The 22,487-nt window shown below is 35.8% G+C and overlaps 1 protein-coding gene across 1 annotated transcript in view; it reads right to left on the bottom strand.

The window, feature by feature from the left end:
* Positions 1–22,487, bottom strand: part of ZFR (zinc finger RNA binding protein) — a 108,083-nt gene that overhangs the window by 54,456 nt on the left and 31,140 nt on the right. Inside the window, exons 6-11 of the mRNA XM_007951601.2 lie at positions 12,984–13,231; positions 8,977–9,168; positions 7,639–7,930; positions 5,383–5,579; positions 3,678–3,797; positions 2,620–2,765 (exon numbers count right to left, since the gene is read on the bottom strand). Of these exons, the coding sequence (XP_007949792.1) occupies positions 2,620–2,765; positions 3,678–3,797; positions 5,383–5,579; positions 7,639–7,930; positions 8,977–9,168; positions 12,984–13,231 (1,195 nt within the window). The remainder of the gene's footprint in view (positions 1–2,619; positions 2,766–3,677; positions 3,798–5,382; positions 5,580–7,638; positions 7,931–8,976; positions 9,169–12,983; positions 13,232–22,487) is intronic.

The following is a 22,487-nucleotide window of genomic DNA, read 5'->3' as shown; positions in this document are numbered from 1 at the left end:
GTCTTGCAAAATTCTATCATGCAGTCTCCAGAGTCATTTCTATTATCAATGCCGTATTTTCCAACTACTGAAGTTTCTTATCTGTTTCCAACTTTCACATTCTAATCAGCAGTAATTACCAATGCATTCCATGTCTGGTCAATTTCAGACTGCATATGATGGTAAAAATTTTTAATCTCTTCATCTTTGGCATTAGTAGTTGGTGTGTGAATTCGAGTAATAATGTATTAACTAGTCTTCCTTGTAGGCATATAGATATTATCCTATCACTGACAGTGTTGTACTTGATATGTTTTTGATGATAAATGTGATGCCATTCCTCTTCAATTTGTCATTCCTAGCATAGTGGACCACATGCTGTTTGATTTAAAATGGCCAATACCACCAGTTCAGTTCAGCTCACTAATGCCTAGGGTATTGATCTTTGTGTTTCATTGAATTTTTGACAGTTTTCAATTCTCCTAAATTGAAACTTTATGTTTTCATTATTAATGAATGTTTGCAGCTGTTTCTTCTCATTTTGAGTTCCATATCAGCAAATCAACATCTTAAAAGCTTTACGCCATCCACGTCATTAAGGCTGACTCTACCTTGAGGAAGCAGTTCTTTCCTAGTCATATTTTGAATGCCTTCCAACTTGAGAGGCACATCTTTGGTACTCTGTAAGACAGTCTTCTGCTGCTGTCTGTAAGGTTTTCACTGGTCTTTTTTTCAAAAATGTAGATTGTCAGGTCCTTTCTCTTAGTTTAGAAGCTCCACTGAAACATGTCTACCATGGGTGGCCCTGCTGGTATTTCATATACTGATGCCATATTGTCTAGCATGACAGCAACAGGTAGCTACCACAGTACAACAAATTAAGACATTATTAACCTTTTTCTTTCTCATTCTCTCATGAGTATATAGTGGAGTTTCCTAGAGGTAGGGTAACACGCTATTGTAACAGACTGGACACAGAAAGATATGAGAATTCTTGAATTATGGTGCCTTTGCTTCAATCAGACATTAAACACATTTTAAATAATGTATAGCAATGTCACTCTTCTAACTATGTGGGGGTAGAAATACAGTTTTATACTTAATTTTCACTGTATAATATTTATTAAGTACATTCAACAATATATTATGTATATTATATGTAACTATACTTCAGTACAGTTAAACAGAATACTATTTTTTAATTAATAAATTAAAAAAATTTTTAGTTTTAATATGAAATGGATGGATACAGACCACATTAACAAAAGCACTTGGGAGTCCTCAAATATTAAGAGGACAAATCAGTCCTAAGACCAAGTGTGAGAACCACTCTCATATTACGCAGTATGGGCAGTACCTAATGTCAATCAAACATTTCTGGGATATTAAAAACAACTAATCATGATTTATGCAGCAATACAGACTCAAGGACAGTCAATATAATTATAATAGGAAAACACTGGAAACAACCTAAATGTTTATCACCATGGGACTGGTTATAAAGAAAATTTTACATCTACACAATATACTAACTAAATTTTACATCTACACAATATACTAACTATGCTGCCACAAAAAATAAGAAAATAATCCTAACCTCCCCTCCAAAAGTTAAATATTATGTTAATGACAAAAAGTGACTTATAAAATATAAACATATTTTCAAGAAGTTGTATTAAGACAATTGACACAAATATGTACAGCAACACTATTTGTAATAGCCCAAAAGTGGAAACAACCCAAATTGTCCAAATGATTACTGAAAAACAAAATGTGGTACCATTTATATAATGGAGTATTATTTAGCTATAAAAAAGAATGAAGTTCTGATACATACTACAACATGGACAAAGCTTAAAAACATTATGCTAGGTCAAAGAAGCCAGTCACAAGAAACCACATAGTACATAATCTCATTTAAATAAATGTCCAGAATATGCAAACATATGGAACAGAAAGTAATTAGTAGTTGCCTACAACTGGAGAGAGGGGTTGGGAAGAAAGTGGGAAGTGACCAGTAGTGGGTTTAGAGCTTCTTCTGGAAGTGATAAAAATGTTCTAAAACTGATTGTCATGATGGTGCACAACTCTATAAGTACATAAAAAACAAACTCTGGAGTGGTCCAATTTAAGGTATGTGAGGTATAATTCAGTAAATATAAAGATTTGTATTTTCAAAATACATCTCTGCAAGATGGTATATTTTCTTATCTCCTTCACTGTAAATTCTAAAGTGGACAGAATAAAAGTTTATTCTAGAAAAAAAAAATCACATTAGTTTAAGAATTTATCAAACCTCCTATTCAGGATATGTTAATCACACAACCATTTGCTCTATTTTGCTTGTTTTAAAATGAAGAATTTATGTACTTATAATATTAAACTATTTCTTTATGTAAATATACAAGATACCAATTATGATGTAATTCATAAAACCAAGAAGACATTCAAATACTAGAATAGCCAAAAACTTAATTTTAATGCATTTCTTCCTCAGAGCTAGGATCTTTATTAAAAGTGAATATTAAAAGTACATTAAATAAATCAGTATTGCTCTGAATAGGAATCATGTACCCAGAATAGTTAAGCTTTTTAGAAAGGCTGAACCACTTACCATTATGCTACAAGTTAAGCTATTACCTCATTTCCATTCTCCAGCGTTCCTCTTCTTCTCGTCTTCGCCAATACTCCTCCTTCTGCATTTGCTTCCTCATTTTCTCTTCTTGAATCTTTCTTGCTCGAATACTGGGCTTCACTTCTACTTGCAAATCTGGATTTACTTTTTTCTGTTAATATAGACAAGACACTGAAAAAACTAGAAGCCCTCAACAATCTACACTTTCAATCATGTATTTTCATATGTTCTTTTATCATAAAGGCTCAGTTGCCAATCTCCTATGATTGAGTAAAATAAAGGTGGCTCAGAGGAAGGATTCAGAATAAATACAAATTCTTCATAATCTCAGTTTAGAAATACATACTCAGAATGTAAAAAGTACTTAGTGCTGACCAATAAAAAGTCATCTGAAATCCTCAGGAGACTGAGAAGTACTTGATTTTCCTTCACATGCTTGGAAGTTGACACCTTTGAATGTCTGAGTTAAGGTTAAAAAGTTTCTTACATAGAAGTACTGACCTTTAATAAACTTGTTTGTATTTTAATTTTTTATATATTTAAGAGAAAAAATAGTGCATGAGTTTAGCATAATTAAAAAGTTTATAGATAATACATAGATTTGACTTAACACTTCAAAAGTAATTTCTTCATTACCAAGAAGTCTTGGTAAGATAAATAAGGGGAATTTCCAGCTTATCAACTTATCTCAAAATGTACTTTAGTGGAATTCCACCAGAATCAGAAGGTACCAGAGACCTGACACATCTTTCTAATACCCCACATCAAATAACTATCTTTACATGATTACTTGATGCAAACAGTATTAGCTTTATTTTACCAATGACTAAAAATATATAGGATATGATTATATTCTTCTTACTTAAGTATAACAAATAAATAAAAACAAACCGTAAGATTTTATTTAGGTCAGGCACTAAAGATAATTTAATGAATACGACATGTGAAACATAGAATGAGAGTTCAGACTGGTGAATTATATTTAGATGCTTTGTTCAACATCTAGAATGTTCTTAATTGTGGGGGGAAAAAAGCAGAAAGCAATAGTTAAAACTTTACTAACTTTATATTGAAGTCTGTGTCTCCGCCCTTTTAAGTGCATCTCCTTAGCATTAGGATCATTAAAGCTGCACTCGCATAATTTACAATGGAACCGAATTACTTTTCCTTCATCATTTCGTACCTTGATATGGAAAAAAAAAACCATGTAAGAATCAGAGCAGAAATTTTACAACTGAAGATCTCATTTATAAACCCTCAGATTCCCTAAGAAAAAGTTGTGAACAATTAAGATTTGACGTGAGAAGAAAACTGAGTGGCAAATATTTATAATTTAAAACACTGTATTATCTCTCTTCAGTAGGCAAAAGATGAAAGAACTGAAATACTTATCAAAACCCTACTAGTAATGCTAAGTAACAGTGCTATGTTGTTGTTGTTGTTATGTGCCCTCAAGTAGGACCCGACTCATAGTGACCCCTCCTTGGGTTTCCGAGGCAGTATCACTACGGAAGCAGATTGCCCCATCTTCCTTCAGAGCAGTGCTATACCACTATGTTAATGTTCCTGCTAACAACAATTATTTATCAAGTTCTTCTGATGTCCCCTCACTATTAGCTATCATTCTTCCACTTCACTGAGTTCACTTATAGCAATAATTTTATCTGCAAACCAGGAATAGAGGCTTGATAGCTTGAGAAACCAAATAAACAGATCTGTTAAATCAATAAGCCTATTTTTACACTTGAAACTAAGTGATTGTTAAGAATGAGAAATATTGGTGCTCTCTGTTAACATTTCTGCAGTTCAGAATTTTTTTTTTTACTTTTGTGTTCAGGATAGTTCAAGAATACAATACAAACCATCTAAGGTGCAACTACTGGGCTCTCCCTGTCTGGAGCAAAGAAGAGTCAAGACAATCAAGGACACAAGTAAATAATTAGTCTAGAGGACTAACGGACCACATGAACCCCAGTCTCGATGACCCCAAGACTAGAACTAGATGGTGTCCAGCTACTACTGACTGCTCTGGAAGGGATCACAATAGGAGGTCCTGGATAGAGTTGGAGAAAAATGTGAAACAAAATTCAAAATCATAGAAAAGACAAGGCTTATATAGCCTTTAAGCCTAAACTGAACCCCATTCCCATCCCCTGGCCCCCAGTGGGCCACCTATCAGCTTAAAGACAGGTAGGCCTATAAGGTGAACAGTAACAACAGGGAGGTAAGCACTCCTTAGAACAATCAACCATACAAGATCAAAAGGGCAGAATGTATGTAGGGGTAAAGCCCAAGAAGGCAGGAAGTGACAGGAAAGAAGGACAAATGGAATGGGAAAACAGTGGAAGTGGGAACACTGTTGTTACAATGTAGGGATTACAATCAATGTGACGGTGTAAACAAAGTATGTATAAATTATTGAATGGAAAATCTATTTGCTCTATAAACTTCCATCCAAATTATAATAAAGTTATTCAAAAAAAAACCTACAAGAATGCCTGCTAAGTAAATGGAAAGTTATTTTACACTACAATGACAGAGTTAGTAGGGAATAGGATATAAAAGTTACCAAAAAACTTGTGATGTCACTTAGGTGAGCTTAAAGGGTATGCTTTTAAAAGGCCTTCAACAAAGACCTTTTTCATATTCTTTTATATGTAAAGTAACCTAAAATATAATTGAGTAAAATTTAATTATACATGCTGGACAAGTCTGCTAACATATAAAGTGACACCAATCTCACAGCAATAGTATTTGCAAATCAGTACCTCCTCCACATAATCATGGCCCACTGGCTGTACATCACTCTGCAAAGCGGCCAGAGATGCAGGTGTGACTGGTTCTGATACTGTATCCGGTTTTACTTCTGGCATCTGCACAGCAGAAGTGACAGGGGTGCTTTTAACACACTCGGTTCCTTTTAAGTCTTCTGTTTTATTTCCTGTTGACTGCAGCTTATTACCACCTAGAAAAGCATGAAAGAATTACAATACTTTTAAATTACATTTCTGTATACATGTACAAAACACGATACAACAAAAACTTCACATAAAGTTCTTAGTATTTCCTAGCAATGGTCAAATTCTTGTTTGACATAGGTCAGAATTTTAAGTATCACATAAACCATTTGGCTTTTTCATCTTTTCTTAAAAAAAAAAAATATTCTTTTAAAAAAAGCTAAGTTCAACATCTAGTTTTCACTGAACACGTATTAATAAAAAATTCAAATCAAGTTTGCCATTAAGGATGAAAATAGAACAAATTCAGGTTTTATCATTGCTCAGAGTTCCTTCAACTTATTATCTACTGAAATCAGACCTGAAACTTATACAAAAAGTTATTTACAAAAGATTTTTTATTGTTGTTTTGAAGAGTATAAATAACCTCAAAAACTGAAGATAAAAGTAACTACAAATCATAGTTTTCATTTTAATCCTTAATTATATGTAACAATTTAAATAGTTATTCAGGAGAATACCATATTAACTGTGATTTTCTCCTTTAAACCTCTTTCAGAAATATTTTAAAAAATCTATTGCATTCTGGGCACTGTTTAGAGTGTGATAATATAGTAACAACAACATCTGTAGTTGCCTCTGTAGTGTTCACAATTTAGGGGAAAGTACAAATAATTATAATGTGAAAAGTACTGTCAAAAGTAGGAACTGAGAATTGTGGGAACAGAGGGAAGGCACTACTATCCTTTAATCTCATCCCAAGTAATGAGTACGAATTGATCAAATGGAAGGAGAAAATGATATTCTAAACACAAAGAATGGCAGATACCAAAAAGCACAACGAGGAGTTAGGAGAACAAAGATATGCTCAGGGAAAGAGTCAGTAACTTAGTAGGAATTACTAATTAGAAAAATGTGGTGAGACACGAGGCTAGAAAGGTAGTCAGTGGTCAGCCTGTGAAGGGCCTTGTATGACGTAATTAAGGAATACAAAATTTATCCAATATGCAAGAGGAAGGATGCTGAAGACTCTGAAGCAGACTAACACAATTTGATATGTATTTTTCAAGAAAGACTGTAAAGGGTATGGAGAATATGATGGAAGAGAGAATGGATGCAGTAAGAGCCTTTTTCTTCTAAGAAAGATTTTAAAGGCCTCAAAACAGCAACAATGAAGACAGTTTTTAAAGAAGAAACAACAGGACTAAGTAAACAACAGGATGAGGCAATAAAATATCAGTAAAAAAGCAACAATTTTATAAGATTTTTCAGGACCATTTTGTGGTAACACAGTAGGTTGGTATGGGGCACTAAAGGCAGGGTCACACAAGTCATGGTGCTAAACATAAAGCTTTGCAACTCAGGTAAGGGTCTGAGTTTGCCCAAATGATTTATAAGTCATTACAGACATAGGAATGGATGAGACCACCCATGAATACTGGGTAAGTTAAGTGAGATAAGAGCCAAAGCTGAACCTTAGAACCACCACCATTTAATGGACATGTAGGCGGGAGACCCAATAAAGGTGCTTGAGAAAAAGGTAGGTAGATATATAATAAACAAAGAGACTTAACTTAAGATTTAAAGGTATGGTAATCAAATGTGTCAAATATCAGAGGAGTCAACAAGATGAAACTGAAAAGCTGCCACTAGATTTGGCAATTAGGTCTTTGGTGACTCCTGAAAGCAGCCTCAGAAAAGAGGGGAAACACTTCAACAGACTAAGAACTGGACAGTAAGTACAGAAACAGAGAAAGCAAGAATTAGATTAGTAGTCTGAGACGATTACAGGAAAACAAATAGGTCTTTGTGTGTGTGTGTGTGTGTACGTGTGTGCACGTGTAAAAAGACTAAGAAAAATATAAGTTTATCTGTCTGGATGAAGAGAAGAAACCAACAGAGGACAGATTAAAACTTAAGGAAAAAAAGAAGAGGTGTGTGATGGAATAAGGTTTGCAGAACGAAGGAGGTAATTCAAGAATGTAAGCTGAAGGACTAGCCTGGCAATGGAGGAGGGACATTACTTTGATAGAGTTAGGAGGAACACAGAGAATCTCTAATACTTGCCAACAAAATTAATTTTGGGTGTAGATGTTTTCTTGGCAGCCATATTTGTAGGCAGTGCTGACACTTTAGTGTTGGCTGTGATATTAAGGGATGAGGTCCCTGTAGTGGTGAGACCTTTCACTGAAGAAGTTGCAATTGATGAAGTATTCACAGTACAATTGCTTGCTGCAATGCTTGAAGTAGAGGCAGTTGGTTTTGAAGTAGAGACAGCTGTTGAAGAAGTAGCTTGGCTAACAACGTTTGGTTCTGTTGAAGGAATGGGTTTACCAAGTTTTGTGTGTAATTTAACCACCTACAAAACAAAAGCAGATTTACATATCAGAAAACTCATGGTATATTAAAAAAAATTTTCCCCCTAAAATACACTTTAAAATGAAAAGTAAAATGGTATTTGCCTTTGTTGTGTTTTTCTGTTACATATTTGTATACACAAAATTCACTACTTTCACAGTGTATCTGTGAAGCAGACATGGAATATTCCATCTACTGACAGGTGGGGAAACTAAAACAGAGAAAGCTGAAATTATTTGACCATGTACATAGTCACCTACATTAAAAAAATTTAAGTTCTGTTCTTGTTAAAAAAAAATAAACAGCAGAACATAAACCAATTCAACAGTTTCTACATACACAATTCAGCGACATTAATTATATTCTTGAAGTTATATACCATTCTCACCCTCCTTTTCTGAGTTGTTCCTCCCTTAACATAAACTCACTGTCCCGAGGCTCCTATCCAATCCTTCACACTGGTATTGTCAATTTGATCCCACAGAGATAGATCTTGAAAGAGAACAATGCTCAAGGCAGACATTCTTTCATCCTTTACTAGTTAATTGAAAAACTGTTTGGTTTTAAGATTTCAGGGGATGTTTTTGGTTTAGGGTTTAAAGGTTATCTCAAAGCTATGGATTCAGGGGTTCATCAAGCCTCTGTGGCTCCAGAGTTTGGAGACCATGAGAATTTCTAATTCTGTCCTGCATTTTGCCCATTTTGATGAGGATTCTTCGATAGAATCTTTGTTCAAAATGTTCAGTAATGATAGCTGGATACCATCTGGTCTTGTGCCAAAAGAGGCAGTTGTTCATGGAGGAAAATAATCACATTATGACAATGTCTAATTAGTGGAATAAGTGAACTAGTTCAATTTAAAGAAAAGACTGAGTCTTTTCTCTTTGCGCAATGTTGCCTCTACACATATATTGTTTATAATGCAAGGCTTATAATGCATTCCAAGTATTCAAAATTTGAAGCCACCTTTACCTAAATCCCCACTGAAAAGGCTTAAAAGAAATTAAGACATAACGATGCGTGGAGAAAAAAAAAACCAACACCTACTTTCTGATGCTTAGCACCACGAATGTGGGCAGCATATGCATCTGCTCCTGTACAAGAGACATCGCAGAGCTCACAACGTAGCTGATTTTGCGTCCCACGAGTCGAGTTGTTGCTGCTGCTGGTATTTTGTGAGGCTTTCAACGCAGCTTCTTTTTTCTTATGTTTCTGTCCCTCTAAATGTTCTTTATAAGTCTGTTTCAAACAAAAAAAACAACTGCTTCACCAATTTTCTTTCTGTATCATTTAAAGTATTCAATTCTCAGAATCTCTAATATACATTTAAAAATAAGCACTAAACAAATTTTAAAAGCAGTTGAAAAAGAGCATGTGAGATTCCCTCCAAATCTACCTGTGGTTCTCTGTACCTTGTTTACCAAGAGTAGAACATATGTCTAACAGTGATTTATAAAGCATCTTATTTTCATGTTTTATTGCTGATGTGTAGTACTGGATAGAGAATGTGAAAAATTAATGATTATTCCACAAAGAAATTATTTATTTACAGGGTTAAGGTGAGGGGGTGGAAATTGTACTTACACGAGTAGTAAGGAAAAAAGTTATAGTATAAAGACTCTTAAAAATAGGTAGTGTTTATAAGACTGATTTTTCTAACTCAGAATGGTTTTTCACATAGAATCCACGCAGTCTTGAACAAAGGTCTACTTACTGCCTAAGAGCCAAAACTGTATTATATATTCGCAAGGCAAAACAATTATTTATTGCAATACTAAACATCATAGGGAAATTACATTATAAATTATCCTGAAAACAGGTGACTGAAGCAGCAGGTTTACTGAAATCCAAAGAGGCTGATAAGGATTGCTGTGCCTTTTTTTTTTTTTTTGAGTGGGGCCTAATAGTTCTTTTCTTGCATTTTGCTTTTTAAGATGATAAACTGTAGTTCTAAAGGTATGCATGATTAGCATAAAACTGTATTTTTGTTGTAGAATTTCAGCATGACATGGAACCTTAGAGATTACCTAAAACAGTGATTTTTTCTAGTTTTTAAATAGGAGAATTCTTTCTTCAAATGAAATCTTACACACCAGTAAAGGAAGATGCTCTGTTTTTCCAACTAAAGGGTGAGACCCTAAGGCTCAGCCATTTGATTCTTTTCTCATTATCTTCAGTGGCTAAGTGGCTCCATGAAGCAACCTGAGGTCCATCTATTTAGGACAAGACCTTGTTACAGAAGTGAAGAAACAAAAGCTCACAGAAATTTAAGGTCTCTGACTTATCTAAGGTTACATGGTTAGCCAGAACTAGAAACTTGGCTCCCTAAATCCAAACCCACTTAAACTTCCTTCTTACATCCATATACAGGACACTAACATTCTCAATGACATTTTTCTCTAAGGTTTATCAGCCCCTTAAGGCAGTTCCTTTGATTTTCAGCAGTACCCCTGGCCTTATCTTATGTGATCATCCACCCCACCACCACCCACTGCCATCAAATTGACTGACTCACAGTGACCCTTTAAGGACAGAACAGAATTGCCTCCTGTGATTTCCAAAGTGGTGAATATTTACAGAAGCAGATTATCTCTTCTTTCTCCCCGGGAGAAAGCTGGTGGGTTCCAACTGCTGACCTTTTAGTTAATAGCCTGATGCGTTAACCACTACACCACCAAAAACAAAAAAACCGAACTCACTGCCGTGGAGTCAGTTCCGACTCATAGCAACCCCTGGCTTGGGTTTCCAAGATGGAATCTCCATGAAAGTAGAATGCCTAGTCCTCCTTCCGAGAAGCAGCTGGTGGATCTGCACCATCAGCCTTCTGGTTAGCAGTCAAATGCCTTAGGCACTATGCCACCAGAGTTCAATACCACTGTAACTCCTTAATCCTCCTCTCCAAGCCCACCCCAACCCATTCAGTGGTCAGCCACATATATACTCATCCCAAATGCTACTGTTAACCTATCGCCCAAGTGCCATGCTGTGTACTTTCATAGGGGCACTCACATACTCAAGAAATCTTTCAAGTCCATATTTGCCACTCACAAGGATCATCCCCTTTCAACAGTCATCACAAAGTTTGATGTACTATTCAAATACTAAGATCCTTGTTCCCTTTAAGTTTACCCTGAGTTCCTAAAACAGTCCGCACTTGCACCTCCTCCCCACCATGTAACTGCAATCAAATTGCAAATCCTATCACACTGAGAACGAGGAGGAAGGTTTTACGTAACCAGCTACACATGTTAAAATGTTCTTTAATTTTAATGTTCCCTAAGAGCAGTATTTGCACAGAGAGATAGCTCAGGGAGCAGGAATGCATAGGAAAGAAGGACAAAGGGAAGAGGCAACAACAGAGAGGAACTGGGAAGAGAGCTATTACATTTTGGGGATGGCAGGCAACGTCATCAAATAAAACGTATATGAACTGCTGTGTGGAAAATGCATTTGCTCTGTAAATTTTCACCCAAATCACAATTAAAAAAAATAAAAAAAGTTCCCTAATTTGGTGTAACTTGGAGAGTGCTGGCAATTGAAAATATACTGAAAATGTGGTATTGAAAGGTACACAGAACTAATCCAGTAAATTAAAAAGAGTATCTATCAGTGGGAAGGGGTGAAGAGACGGATTTAATGGAAAGAAATTACTAGAGTCAAAATTTGGTCTTGTCTTTTCAAATAATCTATTGAACTGCTAATCAAATTTTTATATAAAAACTAGGTATTCATAAAGAAAGTAACAAATACAGTGGAGGACGGAGTTGACTCCTTTGGTTTTTATGAACAGATTAATACCTATATCACGTATCCTAAGGTTTAGTAACTAGGAAAAAAAAAAAAAAACAAACACACACACACAAACAAAACCAGGAAAAGCTATAAAAGGCATGTTTCCTTAATTGGTATTTTTGAAAAAGACCCTTCCCTATTACTTTTCCTGTTCCCAAAGTTCTTATTTTCTTCATAGAAAAATAAGTAACATTCTATGAACCATATACAAAATGTAGTTTTCATTAGAAATACAATCCTGAAGATTATCAAAAGAACTTATTTAAAAGCTTTCTTATATTGCAAAAAGATATTAGTATTCTCTTATTATTTATATGCTCCCCAAAATAACACATTTGATAAAGTCCAACCATTTTTAAATGAGCTCTGGTGTGGCTGTGGTTAAAGCACTGGGCTACTAACCAAAAGTTCGTGGTTTGAGCCCACTAGCTACTCTGCAGGAGAAAAATGAGGCATTCTACTTCTGTAAAGATTTACAGCCTGGGAAATGCTGTAGGACAGTTTTTACTCTATCTTATTGGGTCCCTCTGAGTCAGAATGTGATTCATGGTGGCAGGTTTGGTTTTTCAGCGTCATCTTTAATGCAAGTGTATGAAATCAAATTATCTATGTCAGCTTTAAAATCTTTTACATATGTTGTTATGTTGTTATGTGCCGTCGAGTCAGCCCTGACTCATAGCGACCCCTCCTTGGGTTTCCGAGGCAGTATCACTACGGAAGTAGGATTGCCCAACCTTCCTTCCGAGGAGTGGCTGGTGGGTTTGAACCGCCAGCCTTCTGGTTAGCAGTCAAGGGCCTTAGCCACTATGCTACCAGAGCTCCCCTTTTATGTATACTCTAACACAATTAAAATGGACCTTGAAAAAAAGAAAGTCTATGTTAAAGCGTATAGCAGAAGGCTTTATTTACAAAGCAAATTACAGATGCTAAAACAAGAAAAAGAATCATTCTTACCCCAAACTCCCAATTAATTTGAATATAAACTTTGTAATGAATGTTTAAAGAGTATTCTTTCTGGAAAAAAAAAGCTGTATTTTTCATTTACATTCATAATCATTTTTATAGTTTCTCTAAATAGAATTCTCTTATCTCAATAGAAGCAGCTTTTTAAAGCTATTTAGCTAAATATGTATGCTTAGCTAAAAGTTAACAGTAGAGAAATGTAAACCTATTTTGTAAGCACAAGATTTAGAATAACAAACATACTTAAGTATCAAATATAACCACCAAAAATCAGGGTAAAACTAACACAATGTAAGTACCTGTGGTCCAGCACAGCTGATCTTACAAACATCACAATAGTGAATCTGGGGTGGTTTGGGAGGCTGTTTTGGTTTCAGTTGTTTATTTTGGAATGGTGCTTTTTTAGTAAAGGTGGTCCCTGTCCAGGCAGCTGTTGCAGCAGCAGCAGCTGCCGCTGCCGCCGCCTGCTTCTGTTGCTGTTGTTGCTGTTGGTAGTAGGAAGATGCAGCTGAATACACTGCTGCTTCATAACCTGAATATGATGTACCTTACAAATAAAAGCAGACAAAGATAATGTTACATAAGTACAAAAGGCCAAGTTAAATGTTAGTTATAAATTCACATTTAATGAATACTTCCTGCTAAATAAGTCTACATGTACATGTTTATAAATGATGTTATCTCTTCTCATGGAACCTAGAGAAAAATCTTATTTATGTTCTTTCTATTAAAATCTGTCAGCAACTATTCACGTAACTCAATGCTGGGTATTACGGAGGGATAAAAATGGTTTAAAATTTGGTCCCTGCCTTTAAGAAGCATATAACTCACTTAAAGGGATGTGATACAAAATTTGACAAGCTTATTTAGTTACAGATATTACTATTTCTTCAAGCAAGATACCTCTGAATACAATTTGGGAAGTGTTGGATATGAAGAAGTGTGGACTAGGATACTAGAAAACAAAACACACTTTATCAAGGTAAGATGTGACACACTTTATGGCCAAGAGGAAAACAAAGGTGACACCAAGATTTTGAGCCCCAATGACTGACTGATGGGTTATTTAACTGATGAAGCTGAGAAGCCTAAAAAACTGGTTTGGGGTGGGGGTGGGGGCAAGCTACGTAAAGCCCAGCAGAGAACATAAGACAACAAAGATTTTGCAATTAAAAACCAGATACCCTGTTTCTCATCTTCCTCAACAGGTGTAAAAGTACTGATTTTTCTGGTTAAAAATGTAAGGATTCTCTCCATTTCCACTGCCCAAAGTCAATAACAAATAAGCATGTTTTGCTAGTTATACGCAGGTTATGTGTATGTTGTTTATGTTAAGTGATATACAGATTTTTAACTCTGTTAAAGTTTTAAATCTAACCAAACTGCTGATTTTACTTATAAGCTTTACCTCAAAACTGTATTACCATGGCTTCTAGACTAAGATCTCCAGAAATCTGAAGACTTTTTTGTCCCTTAAGTGGTAATGGTTGGGCAAAGAGTTATGCAACATTCAGAAGAGAGATCCCTAGTTGCTGGGATGAAACATAAGAAATACTTAAGGAGGGACTTCTGGTAAGATGGAAGAATAGGCAGACAAGCGACACAGACCCTCTTCAACAAGGAAAAGAAAAACTAATGGACAGGGATACAGAAGATAATCCTGGAGCCCTGAGCTTTAAAAGGAATTATACAGAAGTGGATTAGGCACCAACTAGTGGAAAAACCTGAACAAAAATGGTGAGTACAGAGACGGTTGGAGCTGCAGACTGTCAGCTACTCTGACGGGACCAACAGCCTGAATATTTCCAAGTAGTGTTGAGACCTGAGAACTGACCTAAAGATCAGTCCTGGACACCAAGGGCTGCAGGAATGACTGCGCTGGTGGCCTGTGAGTAGGAAGGGAAACAGCAGGGAGAGAGACAACCTGAGCTATTGACTTTCCGCTGTCCGGAGGGCACAGCCATTTTGATTGTTTACATGGGGCAGCCATTTTGGATATTTAAAGTGACTGAGGGCACAGCCATTTTGAATCTTTGTAAGTGGCAACCATTTTGGATTTTAAAGTGATAGAATTCTCATTCGGATTCCAGGGACCTAGGCACAGGCTCTGTTTGTCAAGGTCAGCAGGGATATACGAGAGGCTGACAACAGGAAAGGAGACAGGTAGTGAGTGTGTAAGTGCTATCAAGTAGCAAGTAGAGGAACACAGTACCCTGCCTGCATAGATAACAAACAAACAAAAAAAAGAAAACGAAAATTGTGGGAAGGTCAAGCCAACATCCAATCACCAATTAAATATAAACATAAAAAAGTCACAATGCCTTGGAGACAACAGAGCATCACAATCCACACAAAGAAGCAAGATAAAGAAGGAGAAACAAGTGACCAGGATCCAGACACAAAACACATCCCTGAGGAAGACGCAGCACTAGAACTCCCTGACAGGGAATTCAAAATAATTACATTTAGGTATCTTCAACGAATTGAGAGACAGATCAAGGAAAACACAGAAAAAACCCTAGAATAATTTCAAAAGACAATACAATAACAAAACGACAAAATAAATGAAAAATTAGAAATGAAACAAAATCTACACAAAGAAATCCAGAAGATTAATACTAAATTTTCAGAAATAGATTAAGACATTGAATGGGCAAAGGAGCAGAATTGAATTAATGGAAGACAGAATTAGGGAGACTAAGGCAAATAAATACCTGAACACTTCTTTGGAAGGAAATAAATCAGAAAAAAGATCAAAACAAAATGAAGAAAGCCTAAGGTTCAAGTGGGATACCATCAAAAGGAATAACCTACATGTAATTGGAATTCCAGAACAGGAAGAGACAAATAAAACCACTGAGAAAATTGTCAAAGATTTGTTGGAAGACAATTTTCCTAGCATGATGAAAGATGAGAATATATCCATTCAGGACATTCAATGAACCCCAAATAGGATAGACCCCAAAAGAAAATTACCCAGACATATCATCATCAAACTTACCAAAACCAAAGACAAAGAATCATGGGAGCAGCATGGGAAAAATGAAAAGTTACCTATACAAGGGGCAACCAATAAGACTAAGCTCAGATTTCTCGGCAGAAACCATGCAGGCGAGAAGATGATGGGATGGTATATAAAAAACCCTGAAAGAGAAATATTTCCAACCAAGAATTATGTACCCGGCAAAACTGTCCCTCAAATATGATGGTGAAATTAGGACATTTTCAGATAAGCAGAAATTAAGGGAATTTGTTAAAACCAGACCAATCTTACAAGAGATGCTAAAGGGAGCCCTTTGGACAGAAAAGCAACAAGAGCCAACAACTGACCATTAATACACATGATGATGTAACCCAGAAACCAACCCAGCTATGGAAGTATCCAAAGTAAAGAAGCCTACAAGATTGGAAACAGGGAACCAGAGACATCAACTGACAAATGAGGGCAACTCCAAACCAAAAACAGGGAAAAAACTGTGTCGTTACAGAACTTCTACATGGTAGGGAATTCAAGAGAACTACAAGATAGAACAAACTGTTCTAAACTGGAGAAGAGAACTATAAATCACAGGGTAACCTCAAAGAAAGATGATAAACCTTCACATCAAAAAAGAGGACCAGCATAAATACTCAGCAAATACTAAAACAATAGCAATGAAGGAAATGATAACACGATTCATAAACAAAATGAGCTCAGCATAAAAAATTATATGGAATAAAGAAATTGACACCACGAAAAAGCACATAACAAAAATGACAGCAACAAATTCATATTTGCCGATAATTACGTATCTGGCAAGGGACTTATCTCTAAGATTTATAACGGAAGACCAAACTATGGTACATACACATAATGGAATGCTATGCAGCACTAAAGAATAATGTAGAGTCTGCAAAACACCACATAATATGGATGAACTTGGAGGACATTATGCTGAGTGAAATAAGTCAATCACAGAAGGACAAATATAGTATTAGTTTGTTGTTGTGGAGGGTCAAGGAAAGGTTCATATATGGAGGGAAACTTTGTTGGTTGCCAGGGGTGGGAAGGGAGGGGAGAGAACACTGAAGAAACAAACAAACAAACAAACAAACAAACATTGACCCATGTCACTTTAGTTTTGTGCATTTCACTGTAAATAAATTATATTTCAATAAAATGCATTAAAAAAATTACTTGAGGAGAAATCAACTCTTTTGTCTCTTGAATGGAGGCCACTTTTACTGAAAAGAAAGGACTCCTCACCCACTGACTCTAATATATCTACACATAGAGGGAAGAAAACATAAATTGGAAAGATTAGTGTCAAAAATGCACAGGAAATCAGAATCATAACAATGTGAAACTGGACATACTCAGAAGAGAAAGGAGTTGTCAATTTTTGCAAAAAGCCTCTTTACAGACTTTTATTTTAGGCTATTATATAGATGTTTATGAAGTTTAAAGATAGAAAGTGTGGTAACAGAAGGAAAGAACTGAAAAGGAATGGTAAACAATCAGATGATTTAAGAAAAAAAAAAAAAGGAAAAAAAACAACTGACATGACTGGTTGAAAGAAACACTGCATAGTTTAACAAAAATTCTTTATTGGGCAGTCCTAATAATGCTCTTTACTAGTTAAAAATATGATAAAACAATAAAAGTAAGGTCACAGCTAAATGCTTTCAAATTATAGGGATACAGTTTAAATATTACAAAACTGTTTAATTAAAAATAACAAAGGTATTTCTAGATTATTACTCATTAGAACCATGATTTTTATAAGCAATCTTAAATACATTTTCCAAATGAGTTGAGTCTTTTTATATAGAAATTGTAAAAAGGTGACTTAAAATATGACTTCATGAACTACATACCAAGAAAATACAAAGTAAAACAAGGCAAAAAGGGTATACATAGTGCAGATGACTAGGTCTTCTACATTTTGTTTTTTAAATTGAGAATCAATAGCATACACAGGAGGCAGTGTGCCAGACATAAGTGCAGTCTCAGATCATATCTTTAAAGCATGCATTACCAATTTAACTTCATAGATTATGAGATGATCTTTCCACGGATATAGTGCAAAACTAATAAAAAGGGAGCTTAATTCTACCTTATGACTTTAAAAAAAAAAAAAAATTGAAGCATGTTCTGAAAGGTGGACTGAAGATTCCAGAATGCTGTTAAAAGAACAGTTTTAAGTCTCCAGTGATTATTAAGAAATAAATGTACAAACTTTAGGAAAACACGGTAGAAAAACAAATATAAACTTGTGTCTACAAAATTAAGTAAAAGGTTAATTCTTTTTACTTAAAAGTACTTTTACTAAAAATGATTGGGCAATCTACCTCCATAGTGATACTGCCTCAGAAACCCAAGGAAGGGTAGCTATGAGTCAGATTCAACTTAGCAGCCAGTTTGTTTTTTTTGGTTTAATTAGTAAGCCACATTACTAAAACAGCTCAAATACAATTTCTAAACATACCAAATCAGAAAAAACTCTACCATTTCAGTAGAAAATCCATCATGATACAAAGTCACCATTTACTAGGCACCAATACATATGTAAGTGGCAACTATACAAGCAGACCTTAGGAGACAAAGTATAACAGTGAAACATGCAGAAATCTGCAGTTAGAAAACTTAAAAGGGACGAACACACATTTCTCAAGCTGAAAGAACTGAAGAAAAAATTTAAGTTTTGAGTTGCATTATTTAAGGTTTCTACGGGCAAAATATGGAGTTCTGGTGGCGCAATGCCTAAAGCATTTGACTGCTAACCAAATGGTTGGGGATTCAAACCCAGCAGGTACTCCAAGGAAGGAAGACAGGGTAATCTACTTCCACAAAGATTTACCACCTTGGGCACTCAAGGGGGTCGCTATGAGATAGAATTGACTCTATAGCAATGGATTTGTCTGTGGTATGGGCAAAATATGATGCAGGAAGTGTCAAAAGGGGGAAAAAAAGATGATGATGATGGAAGGAATACACAGAGTCACTGTCCCCAAATAAACTGGTCTATGTTCAATCATTTTATTAGGAGGTTGCATATGATCAGACACTGATGGTAATAAAGGAAGAAGTTCAAGCTGAACTGTAGGAAGTGGTGAAAAACAAGGCTCCAGTATGGATGGGATACCCATTGAGGTATTTCAAAATGTATACAATGCTGGAAAAGCTTACTCATCTATTCCAAGAAATCTGGAAGATGGCTACCTGCCCAACTGAATGGAAGAGATCCATATTTTTACCCATTCTAAAGAAAAGTGATCTAACAGAATGCAGAAATTATTGAACATTACTATTAATATCACATGCAAGTTAATCTTTGCTGAAAATAATTTTAAAAATGGTTAGAGCATTATAGTGACAGGGAACTTCAAGAGATTCAAGCTGGATTCAGAGAGGATATGGTACAAGGGAAATCAATGCTGATGTCAGATAGATCTTGGCTGAACATAGAAAATACTAGAAAGGTTTTTACCTGCCTATGCAAAGCCATTCAAGCATGTGGATATGCATAACATTATCCATATGGATAAATTATGGATAACAGTGCAAAGTATGGAAATTCCAGAACATTTAACTGCTCATGAGGAACCTGTCACAGACAAAAAGGCAGTCAGAACAAGGAGATACTAAAAATCAGGAAAGGTGTACATCAGAGTTGAATCCTTTCACCACACTTATTCAATCTGTATGCTGAGCAAATAATCTGAGAAGCCAGACTATATGAAGAAGAATGCAGCATCAGGATTGGAAGAAGACTCACTGACAACCTGCAATATGCAGGTAATATGACCTTGCCTGCGTGAAAGAAGACTTAAAGCATTTACTGATGAAGATCAAAGACTACAACCTTCAGTATGGATTACACTTCAACATAAAGAAAAAAAAAATCCTCACAAGTGGACCAATAAATAAATAATGATAAATGGAGAAAATATTGAAGTTGTCAAGGATTTCAGTTCCCTTGTACCCACAATCAATGCCTGTGGAATCAGCAGCAGGCAAGCAATCAAACGATTTATCACATTGGGCAATATGCTGCAGAAGACCTCCTTAAATCATTAATTAAAGACCAAAGATGTCACTTTGAAGCCTAAGGTATATTTGACCAAAGTAATGGTATTTTCAATCAACTCATATTATGCAAAAGCTGGATAATGAATAAGGAAGATTGAACAAAAATTGTTACATTGGAATTATGGTGCTAGGTGAAGATCACTGAATATACCATGGACTGTCAGAAGAATGAACAAATCTATCTTGGAAGAAGTATAGATGGAATGCTCCTTAGGAGCAAGGATGCCAAGACTTTGCCTCTCTACTTTGGTCATGCTGTCAAGAGGGACCAGTCCCTGGAGATTGGTATCATGCTTTGTAAAGTAAATGGTCAGTGAAAAGGAAGGCAGCCCTCAAAGAGAGGGTGCAGCAGTGAGCTCAACCAAGCAACAATTGTTGAGGCTGGCACAGGACTGGGTAGTGTTTTGTTCTGTTGTACATAAGGTTGATATGAGTCGAATCAATTTGACAGCATCCAACAATGACAACAACAAATATTCTAGAACTTCTCATTTTAACAAGTTGAAAAAGAATAAATAACCCTAGTTTCACATACCCAAAAACACAAATATAGAACTCAGAAGTCCTACCAGTGATTTCTCTGCACAACAATTTCAAATTATGTATATATTCTTTAAACCATACACATTTGTCCTATTAGTCCCATATCTACAAATTTATCTTAGGGAAACAATCAGGCAATGCACAAATCTTTGTGGCAAGGGTTATTTCATCTGTTATTGCCAGTTTTCACTAATATAAAACTAACTGTCCCAAAGTAGATACCTTAAATCTGGTATCTACTTAAATATACTATCTGAGATAGTACATTCATGCCATAAAACACTATGCAACTCTTAGGCCAATGAATAAAGACAAAAGTTTATTAGTAGTTACCCAGAGCTAGGGAAAGGGGAGAAAGGAGCTGAAGGGGTACTGAGTGGTTACCAAGAGACAGGGAGAGAGGAGAAAAGGAGCTACAGGAGTACTGAGTTTCTGTTTGGGATGATGAAAAACTACTGGAAATGGATACTGGTGATGGTAGCACAACATGGTGGATGCAATTAACATCACTGAATTCTTCATGTTTAAATGGCAAACTTTGTTACATTTATTTTAGCACTATATCTATCTATCTATCTAGACAGACAGACAGGTAGATATAGATCTTGCTTTCTAAATACCACTACCTACTCTAAGAGCCCTGGTGGTGCAAAGGTTAAGCACTTGGCTACTAACTGAAAGGTTGGCAGTTTGAACTCACAGTGTCTTCACAGAAAGACCTAGCCATCTGCTCCCACAGAGATGATAGCCTAGGAAACATGAGGAAGTTCTACTCTGTCACGTGGGGATGTTATGAGTTGAAATCAACTTGACAACACCTAACAGTAATTATAGGAAATCATGGCTCCTTAGCAAGATGGGTGATCATTAGTCTTGGGCAGAAAAACATGAAGTATTTCTAACATATTACTGTGCCAGAAAGTAAAGAAGTGCTCAAAGACTATTGGGGCTGTGTCAGAAAGTTTCAAGTGCTGGTTTAGAGGTTCTCATTGGTCAAATATGGCACAAGCTTTATAAAGATAAATGAGTAATGGACTGTATGTAATATATTATTGAATTGAACGCACACCTTCTAGCCAAACAAAAGACAGGCATATGAGTTGAACATTTACCTGACGTAGACACAATTCCTTGGAGAGAACAATCACGGGAGAAAGAAGGGCTGTTTACGCACAGGGAGACAGCTCAGGGGGCAGGAGTGCATGGAGGGATGGACAAAGGCAAGAGGTAACTATGGGAAGGAAGTGGGAGGGAAGCTGCTGTTGTGATAAATTGCAGCTAATGTCATGAGACAAAGTATACGTGAACTGCTGTATGGAAAGTGAACTTGCTCTGTAAATTTTCACCCAAATCACAATTTAAAATAATAATAATAATAATAAGAAGAAGAAGAAGAAGTCCATTTACTAAGGAGGGGTTCCAGAGACTCTTCTTTAGAGAAGAATGTCTGAGAATGTATATAAAAGGATTTTGCAACCACTATTGTGGTAACTGATTCCTAAAGATTTTTCAAAGGATCTAAACTATAGGGTGAAAGGTAGGTAGGCAACAGGCCCAGAGATTACTTGCCTATTACAAAAGGAAAAAGGTATCTTTACAATGGAGAGAGGACTAGTGGTTTATTACCTTAATGAGTGATTATACTTGGCATCATCAATAAAGAGTAACCTAACATTATATGCTGCTGATACAGTGAAATGAAAGCACACTTAAGTAGTTTTCTTGCCTGAAGAGTTGTCTGCATCTAAACATGAAGAGAAAGAACTTTGGTGATGCAGTGGTTAAGGTATTTGGCTGCTAACCAAGAAGAGGTAGGTGGTTTGAACCCACCAGTTGCTCTGAAGGAGAAAGATGTGGCAGCCCACTTCCGCAAAGATTTATAGCCATATAAACCCTATGGGGCAGTTCTAATTCTGTCCTACAGGGTTGCTATGACTGAGAATCAACTTGATAGCCATGGGTTTTTGGTTTAAACGTGAAGAAATCATTAGATAAATTCAGAATGTGGGATATTCTATAAGACAACTGGCTGAATTCTTCAAAAATGTCAATCTTATGAAAGACAAAAGTAGAGGGATTACTCTAGATTAACAGTAAGTAACAAGATATGATAACCAAATCCACAATCTTTGCTTACATCCTACATTTAAAACAAAACACAAACATACCAAACATAAAAAACCCAGCC

The sequence above is a fragment of the Orycteropus afer genome, unplaced genomic scaffold, assembly GCF_000298275.1.
Source record: "Orycteropus afer afer isolate SDZICR_OR568_19922 unplaced genomic scaffold, OryAfe1.0 scaffold00302, whole genome shotgun sequence".
Lineage (NCBI taxonomy): Eukaryota > Metazoa > Chordata > Mammalia > Tubulidentata > Orycteropodidae > Orycteropus > Orycteropus afer.
Note: the sequence above shows the minus strand (reverse complement) of the source record. Positions and strands in the feature narration are given on the sequence as shown.